At 39.9% G+C, this 9,708-nt stretch overlaps 1 protein-coding gene across 2 annotated transcripts in view; it reads left to right on the forward strand.

Moving 5' to 3' along the window:
* The window catches only part of fam184aa (family with sequence similarity 184 member Aa), a 68,103-nt gene that overhangs the window by 29,739 nt on the left and 28,656 nt on the right, over window positions 1-9,708 (forward strand). For both annotated transcript variants that reach the window (XM_005750529.1, XM_013915247.1), the window contains exons 11-12: window positions 6,295-6,417; window positions 6,521-6,682. In XM_005750529.1, coding sequence (XP_005750586.1) covers window positions 6,295-6,417; window positions 6,521-6,682 — 285 coding nt within the window. The remainder of the gene's footprint in view (window positions 1-6,294; window positions 6,418-6,520; window positions 6,683-9,708) is intronic.

The raw sequence follows: 9,708 nt of genomic DNA on the forward strand, positions 1-9,708 counted from the left end.
CTGTGGGCAAAGTCCTGTCCAAACCTTGTCTGGGGTTAATCTTAAATTTCTAGTATGTTAGCTTGTTGATGCTGAACCTCGGAGAGTGCTGGCAGTGCCGTGGACCAGGTTGCTGCAGCACAGTGTGAAAGTTGTGAAAATCCACCCACACCTTTAGTCACAGGCCTGCTCGTCACATGAGCACAAAATCCAGGATTTCTTGTCAGTTTTTATTCATTGATTTTGATCTCCTGATGATGTACTCGTTCAGCTTCTTTCCAACTAATCATTTGATAAAATGAGTTCAGGATCAGGAAAATGCAGAAGGTCAGTGTTTTTAAAATCACAATAATCTAATTACTTCATAGTGATTTTATTTATTTAAATTTCCTTTAGGGCTAAAAGAAATAATATAGAAAAGTCAAATCAATTAAGAAACCAATTTCAAAGGATATTATCCTATAGATTAAGGATAATAGGATTAAGACCCATAACATTTTAAAGGTTCAACTTTTTAAATGATTTATTTCTGTCTGTGTAAAATTATATAAGCCTATAAGAATTAAGAATTTTGCCTATATTAAAAAATATTATTATAAATTGGTTCTGACACACTATTTCAGATTTCTGCCATCTGGTTATTCTTACACACACACGTATAATATCAGTATCTTCTTTAATACAGTATCTGTAACAAATTTCTTTGTTTTAAGCCTCACGTGAGTCATAAGGCGATAAAAGTCACATTAATGATCTGCTTTGACAAAATCTTTTGATCACGCTATTACACTAACTAGCAGATGCCTACGCTGCAGTAATGTTTAGTCTATTGTTATGTGGTTGCTAGGCAACATGACAACGTCTCATAAAATATCACAGATAATCAAAGTTTTGCAGATATGAAGTAGACGTTATTGTGATAACGCTGTAAGGTGTTCGAGGTGGAAAAATGTTCAAAGCAAGTCATTTTTGCCCGTTGCCCCTAGCAAGGTGGTTGCTAGGCAACATGATGATATCAAAATGTGTGACAGAGATATATAGATGTACCCCTGTACGAAGCTTAGATGATTGTGTAGGAGGAGTCTGTGGACAGACAGACAGAGAGAGGTGTGGCTCAACTGTGGTGGCTCGATCAGACTGAAAATCTGATTTTTCACTTGTTTTGTGTCTTTTAAAATATTGTTAAAAAATCCGAATTGAGAAATAATGAATGAATATTGATTATTTTTTATATGTAAGAAAAACACATGAGTATCAAATTGACTAAAGTTCCTGATTATCCTGAATGTCCAGTAACCTCTAACCTTTCCATCAAACTGTGTCAGGAAGGATAAACTTATATTGAGCAGTATAGTATGAACAAAATATGCCTTACAGCTGCAGCTGGTCCATGGGTGCTGCACGCTGCCTGCCCACTACTCCCAATGCTTAAGATGGGTTAAATGCAAATCACTCTATGGGGCTCGGTAAAGGCTGCACTGCTCTCTTATCTTATTATCCTATAGGCCAGTATGACTGTTTTGCTCTGAAAAGGCAAAAAGTGAGCAGAATAGTAGGTCCTAGTGTTCTCTCTTGTTTATATCTGTCGCAGCACATTACACCCCCTTTATTCACGCTCACATGGCTCCAGCTGCATTTAGAGCTGAAGTTCAGCAAAGGACAGCGTACATACTGGAGTTTGCTTCCATCCAATTAAAATGAATTAGCTAAGAGGCATGAAGGCAGTGTAATATATGACTGGCACAGAGTAACACAAAACACTTTGTCTCAAAAGTCATTCCTTTAATATTAAAGCCTGCCGTCCAAAATGAAGACGTATCTTATTGGTCTGAAACGATTAGACGCTGCATTTTAAATCACTTTGCGCTCGGTGTTTTCTCTCTTCCGTCTCGTCCCCTATTTCTCCTCTTTCATAATGTTGCTCTCTCTCTTTTTTCCTTTCTTTTCGCCCCTCGTGAGCTCACACTTCGGATGCTGTTTGAAGCTGACTGCTAATTGGTTGATTTTCATTGACATTAAATCCTGCCTCTAAGCCAAGTGAGAGTCGTGCATGAGCGTGTGGGCGTGTGTTTATAGATTCCCTGAAAGACAGAGCGACGGAGAGAATGGATGGAAGGGTTGATGAAAAAGGGAAATATTATGTAAGTCGAAGCTGCGTTTAGATTAATGTCTGCTTTTGTTTGGGCTGAAATGAAAAAGGGGATGCAGGACAAGAGACGGTGAGACAAAGATGCAGACAGAAAAGAAAGAGACAGAAGTGGTAATTTGGAAGAAGAAGAAGAAAAAGGCGATTTATTCTAAAACGTCTTCATCTTTGTACTTGTTAGTTTTACGACTGTCAGCGGATATTAACGAGTTCTTCAACCGAAGCAATAAAGCGACTAACTCTACAAATTGCTTGTGCTGTATTAATTCATAATTCACCACGGTCTACTTAAGGCCAGATGAGACAGCAGTAGAATAAAGACTTTTCATTGGTGTTTCTAATGTCCCTGCACTGCTGCACATGTAGATTCATTCCTCTGATGGGTTTGTTTGCAGGTGAACGCAGCTTCTCTCAGTTTAAAGAGGACAGTCAAAAATGAAAGTGTCCATAATGAAGTGATAGGCTTTTGGCATCGATGCAGCTTTCTACTCAGTGTCAGCAGCGTGTTGTCTTTTAAATATGGCAGCAGCTGAAGCTTACGAAAGCGGCCAACTGTCACTTTCGGCATTGTTTACTGTGCTGATTGTTTTCTAGATCGGGGATGTCAAAGTCATTCATCGAGGTCCACATAGAGCCTGTTTTGAGCTTAAGTGGGTCAGACAGGTGGAAATCCCCTCTCTGTCACTTTGAAGATGTTTAACTACACATTTAATCCCTGAGATATCTCATTATAAGAAGGAGAAGTGCAGTTTCAACAGCTTGTCTCAGTTTTTCTAATAAAGAAATGCTGCTGTAGTTAGAGAATTCTGTCTATCAGTAAAGACAGATCTTGTAAGAAATAGGGCTGGGCCATATCATACCGTTCACGGTAATACCGGTATAATGTTGGGCAACAACAAGGAAATGAAATATCGCGATAGAATATGGGTAAAACGTGCATGCGCAGTGCCTTTGTTTACATACGCACATGGCGGTGACGCAGAATGAGAAGAGCGAAAGCGGATCGTTGAATGAAACGGATGAACCAGAATTGGTTTGTAAAAATGCTGCAACTTCAGTGGTGTTGAACTGGTTTGGCTTTCGTCCGTCAGATACACAACAAAGCACTATTTTTGGTAGAGCATGCTAGCGGGCCGTCGTTATTACCGTGTTGTTTGGAAAATACGGCACACTTAAAATCAATCCTTTGATTTTTCTGAAAATCAACAGTGCCCCTTATAATCCCGTGTGCCTTATGTTTAAATTCTGGTTGTGTTTACTGACCTCGAAACGATTTTATGTCGTACACGGTGCTCGAAAATCTGTCAAATGTTTTAGTACGACTTTGCTGAGCTACGAAGCCGCACCGCTTGATGGATTGTCGGAGCATTACGGCTATCGTAGGCAGGCGCAGAGTGATACGTACTGTGCTTCAACATAATATTACCGTATTATGTGTGTATGACCTCTTTTTAAGTGTTGTGGATATTATACATGGTTATGTTGAGGATATGTCGGCCAATTTCCACTGGAAATGCCTTTTGGTCAAACTGTCAGCAAGGAATTTGCACTGTTACGTTTTTATATAACTTTAATGCACATAAAAACAGCTGCTTGTTAAGTGAAAATACATAGATTTTTTTTTTGCACTAATAAACTTGTGGAGTTGCAAAGTATTTTGTCTAGTGTCAATTATATTGTCAGTTATGTCGTTATCGCAAATTTTCAAATCTATATCGTGATAAATATTTTTGGTCATATCGCCCTGCTCTAGTAAGAAATGTATAGAATTATAAATGATTTGTGGCAGCACATCACCTCCACAGTTTTGGAATTATAAAGCAGAAAGTTTTTATTTATTCATTTATTTATTTATTTGACTCTACATTGTAAAAAAACAAAAAATAAAAAAAACACATTTTTATAGCCGATATTTAAAAAAACAGGAACTTTTTTCTATTACGTCATTACTTTAGTGTCGTATGATGGCTCTAGCGGTGATCTTTATCAGCAGGAAAAGCTGTAAAATTTATGAAAATGTAATTAAAAGTCCAGTATTTTTGCCCTCCTTTACAAAGGGAACATTTCCAAAGATGGAAATAGGCCGATTGGATCTTTTCAGGGCCCACTGTATTTTGACACCATAGTTCTAGATGAATTGTTTGGTTTTTAAACAATCGTAAAAATGTCCTTAATCAAATTTCGTGTTCTCTTTTCTATTTGTGAAACTTGAATATGTTTAACTGAGGCAAGGATCGCTGTAGTCAAAGACGATTTCATTTCCACTTGCAGTCATTTGGACACAAACACATACGCATGCGTACGGGTGAGGAAGACCCCTCACAGACCAGAGCAGTAACACGAGATTTGACATGGATTGAGTGAAGCACTCTGTGGAAGGTGGTGCTGGATTGTGGATGTGCAGCAACTCTAGGCCGGCTAAAGAAGCTTAAATATTGCAATCCTATATGAGATCATCAGTAGGACGAGCCATCAGCTGGCGTGGGCCGGCATAACTGTTGCCCATTCAGTTTGTTTAAAACCCCTGTACATTATCAAAACAGAGAGTATGAAGAGATTACAAGTTCCAGCAACAGTGCAGTGGCCACAGTGAGGTCCATCCACCAGTTTTCCATCTTAACCATGTAAGAAATCCAGGGAGTTGGAGACGATCCAACAACATGTGAATCAATATCATATAACTAGGTGACATAAGCTAAGCAGCCCTCACTATTCATTTAAAAGTGAAGGGTTTCTTGTCCTTGACCTGTCGATTGATAGAATTATTGCCCCATCCAGGTAAAAAATACTCTTAACCAGCTCTACTTTTATACACTTTCGTCCTGCCGGGGTGTCAGCGATGTATGACTCTGCAGGTGATGTTTGACACATCGCTGAGGTGGATCTCTGGCAGAGAGTTGAATGATTGAAATGCTGCGTCTCGCGCTGTAAATCATTTCTAAGTTCTCAAAGCTTTCAGTTTGTTCACATGTCTTTGTTTCACTTCTTCTGAGACGTGATCTAAATATTTATTGGCTGAAGACTTGCACTTGCGTGGTGGTGTGACCGGCATGTTGTAATGCTGCAGGTTTTATTTGTTTGCTTGGCTTTTCTTCCCTTCCAAGAGTTTGTGCTTCTCACCTAATTCAAATCTGTGAGTCGGGGCTACAAGAGTACAAGCTCTGATTTAATTTTAATCTTGTGGCTCTAAAGCTGCATGGGAAAGGTGGCTCTCCTGTGAGTGGGTTAAAGAAAGAGGATGTGGATTACTGGGTGGCTCCCATGTGGGAAAGATTAAAAGGGGGGTTGCTTTGTATTTTGCTCACGTCATTGAAGAGATTCTGATGGATACAACTTGCCTCAACCCAACGGGGATGTCAAGATGATAAATAATAGCTGCAAATTAGACACTAATGACCGAACCCTTATTGATCACTGGTAAGGCAATTGCACAGCTGAATAAGTAGATGTACGTGCCTCTTTTTGTATTCGCCTGTAACGAGCATCAGATGATCAGAAGATCCAGAAAATATTCTAAATTCACCTTTACAGTAAAATAATAGTATCTGCAAAGAACGAACAACCAGAAACCTGTTGCTCAGCACTGTTAGTACAAACAGAGCTCAGTATTGTTTAGGTGTATCATAAAGCATAGACAGTAAGGATCTCAGCAATTTACTGAAAAGAGAGACTTAAGAAGTAGATCAAAAGGAGATTTTCATAAGAGAAATCCAGAGTGGCCCAGAAAGGATTTGACGCTCTGGCTTGAAGGATTATAGAAACTGGATGTTTTGAAGAGATGGCCTTTTAAGTGTAAATGACAGTTCACGTGTCTTTTCCTCATTCAGTAGCCCTGCGTCACGCTCAAACGCTGCCATGACTCCACATTGTGGCAGAAATTGGATTTTCAATAGAGTTGCTTTTAAATCTCCTCATTTTTTTTTAGAGACTTTAAGTTTATATCAGAGGAAAACGGGCAAAAAGCATTTTCATATTGAAAACATGCATTGAGAATTTGTCTCACAAAGACATTTTAGACATGGAAGAATGTAGAATAAATCTCTAGTTTCATGGTCCAGCACTAATCAACTCGCCCAATTTCTTGTCCTATTATCCTTCCCGTTCTTCTCATCCCTCTTTTCATCCAATCTCGTTCCTTTCTTCCTCTCTCTCTTTCTACCCGTCTCCAGAAAATGAGCCAGGAGTTTGAGATTAAACGGCTGTCATTAGAGGAGCAGAGAGATCGCCTCCAGCAGCAACTCGACAACTTGAAAGAGGAGCTTTCGGCCAAACTCAACATGGCCAATCAGGAAGTATGAGTCAGCTCTTACTGGAGCGCTAACGCGTGACCAGCATGACCTGATCGTCTCCATGCATACCGACACGTCTCAATCAACTGAGTGCTTGTCTCCTCAGGTGTCCCACCTTCAGGAGCTGGTGAGAGAGGGGGAACAGAACCTGAATTCAGCTCAGATGCAGATTACCTGTCTGAAGGAAACTCAGGAGAAACTCAAGATAGAGCTAGACGCGACTCGAGCCCGCGTCCGAGAGACGAGCAACCTGCTGACTGACCTACAGGTGAGGAGAAAACAAAGACTGAGGTTTGGAGAACCTGAAATGAGGGTCCTCCTGCATTAACGCCCCAATAAAATAAAGTCTCACTGAGGATAATCACTTCAATATCAATATCACATTTATTTCTATAGCACATTTATAAGCAACAAAGTCAGTGTAAATTTGCTGAAACTGCAGTGATGTGTTCATACGTTCTAACACCTGTTAGAAGACGCACAGCAGCACTTTAGATTAACTGATGGAGACATGAGTGCTGAAGACCCAAACAGAGAGAATTGCAGTAGTCCAGTGTGATGAAGGCATGAACACGTTTTTCTGCGTCTTTAGGAGGAAGATAAGGCTGAGCTTTGGCAATTTCAGGTAACTGATAAAAAAGTGTTTTTCACAACTGTGGACACTTGCTTCTCTATTTAAGAGCTTTCTAAAAACACTCTGAGATTTCTTACAGTGTGGGAATGATGACGAGCAAGAGGACCAAAGGTATCAGTTAACTTATCCAAAAGGGCCGTGTCTTCCAAAAACAATAACTTCAGCCTTATATTTTAGGGTGAGAAAATTTTGTGTTAACTGGTCTTTAACATCATGTAGACAGTTAAGCAGAGACTGCAGTGGGACAGAAACAGAAGTAAATTTGGATGTCAGCATAACAGTGGAAGGAAATGTTGTATTTCCTTCAGTAGTCACAGATCAGTTCTTAATATTTGTTTTAGAATCCTGTAAGATGTAAACATACAGAGTGTCAAATTACACAGATTGGTTATCAGTGTCACACTCAGATATTCAGATCTAGACAAATAAACAGAGCGTTAAACTGCAGCTGAGAATATGCAAATTCTATCGTCTTTGTTTTGCTTTGTAGAAAGTGTTGAAAGTATTAAAGGTGCAAATAATGAAGTAAACATTTGTATAAGCATAAAAATAATGTAAAAGTAAGCCACTGATAGCTTTCTAGTCTGTTTTCTTTCCGAATCAGATTTCCTTATAAGGTCATTGCCCCTGAGTGGGCTTCCAGAAGATGGCCAATCAAAAGAGAGTGGGCTTTTAGGGACTGGAAGAGGACTTTTTATGGCTTTATTTTTGATAGGGACAGTGAAGACTGACAGGAAAGTGGCGGAAAGAGAGAGGGGAAGACATGTGGCAAAGGACCGCGTATCAGACTCTAACCCTGGCCGGCCGCTCTCAGCCGTGGGGCATATGGTCGCCTGCTCATTCCAGTGAGCTAAACCGGCGCTCCCCAAGGATAAACTTAGAGCTGTTAATTTCTGGCTCTTGTTTTTTTGCCTAATGCACCTTGTTGCACACACTCAGTCACTTAAACTTAATGAATTAAATCCCAGCTTTTATTTTACCAACTTTCTGGGACTCAGATTTTACTGAATTGAAGTAACCTTTGCAAAACTCTTGACAGGTCGGGTCAACCAGTCAAGAGCTTTCAGACCCGACACTGAGACTGGCAGATGGTAATTTGCCTCCTGACATAGTAAGTCAGTGTGACAGCCTGTCTCATAGTCTGACAATAACAGCTCAGTCAGTCAAATAAATGTGGTGATTAAAAAAAAAGCCTTCACTGATGACCGAATAGAGAGAGAGAGACAGAGAGGGGGGGGGACACAGGCAAGGATCGGAGGATAGAAGGATGGGAGAGGGGAAGAACATTTTGAAAGCAGGAGAGCAGGAAATGAGAGTTAACTGAGAAACAAGCGCGGTGCTGAAGGCCAGCTGTGAGATAATGATGATGAGGCCATTATGAGCAGAGTGGGCCTATGTTTGAAAAGAGCCCTGCTGGTGTGAGACGCAGGAAGAGCGTTTGTGATAGAGAGCGTGGCTTACTGTGGCAGGGGAGGAGGAGGAGGGAGCGACTGGATCCTTTCATTAAAATTATAGCTATTAATACTGTTATTAATAATAGGGATGATATTTGTATTTAAATGAACTTATTCATGATAATAAGTCATCAAATGAGAATTTGGGAAGGCTGAATCATCATAGGACTGTACAATAAAAGGTTTAAAGTGGAACAAAAATGCAGAAAGGGACAGAAAAAGTGTGGAAATGTCTTAGCTTCAGTAACAGGAATTAAAACAACTGTTAATAAAGGCAGAAAGAAGAGTTAATAAGAGGCACAGTGCAGAGAAGCTATAAGAAGAGCGATAATTAAATGAAACTGCAGAATGGTGCTCTTTGAATTCCCACAAGGCTTCTTATTTAAAGGGCTATTTAAAGAGCAGGACTGGGGCAGTAAAAAAGCCAAGCTTGACACAGGATTGTATCCTGTGTTCACACTGAGCTCATTAGCATAGACACAAGCTCAACACCAGCAGAGGCCGGCCTCACAGTAAATTTAGACCAGCTATTGTTTAGCACAGAAGTAGATTACTAGGTTAGGAAAAGTAGAACGAGAGATGGTTTCATTTATACTCATGTTTTATTTCTACCTTAAATACAGAAAGTTCACAAAATAAAAAAAAAAATGTTATAAACTATGATGTCATTGTAGAGATTACATCATGTGTTCCTCAGACAAGCAGCCTGTTGTTAAGTCATGAGTACTTGAGCATGTTTCATGCTTTAGATGTGTTGTTAGAAGTTCCACAAAAACAAACTAATTTCATGTTTTTTTTCCAGTATTTCACACAGCGATTGCAAACATGCTGGTTTTATTTTGGATGCTTACACTATTACACTTTGCACAAAGAATCTGAACGTTTGTTTTCAGCAAGTCTCACACATGCCTCCTGATCAGTCTTAGCCCATTTTTCTTTAGTGAATCTCTCAAACTCCTCCAGATTTGGTGGTCAGTGGCAGTTTTAAGTCAGGGGTTTGTGCAGGACAGTCAGTAACATTCACTTCGGTCTTTGTCGTGTTGAAGACAAAGCGACGGCACAGACCCAGCTTTGCTCCCGACTTTCAGAATCTTCACACATCCTTCGTTTTTCATTGTTCCTTCCACCTTGATGAGATTCACAGTTCTAGTTTAATCTCATCTGACTAAAGGACATGCTTCCAGTATGAATAGTCTCCTGGTCATC

The sequence above is a fragment of the Pundamilia nyererei genome, unplaced genomic scaffold (assembly GCF_000239375.1).
Source record: "Pundamilia nyererei isolate P.nyererei 1_Seehausen unplaced genomic scaffold, PunNye1.0 scaffold00276, whole genome shotgun sequence".
Lineage (NCBI taxonomy): Eukaryota > Metazoa > Chordata > Actinopteri > Cichliformes > Cichlidae > Pundamilia > Pundamilia nyererei.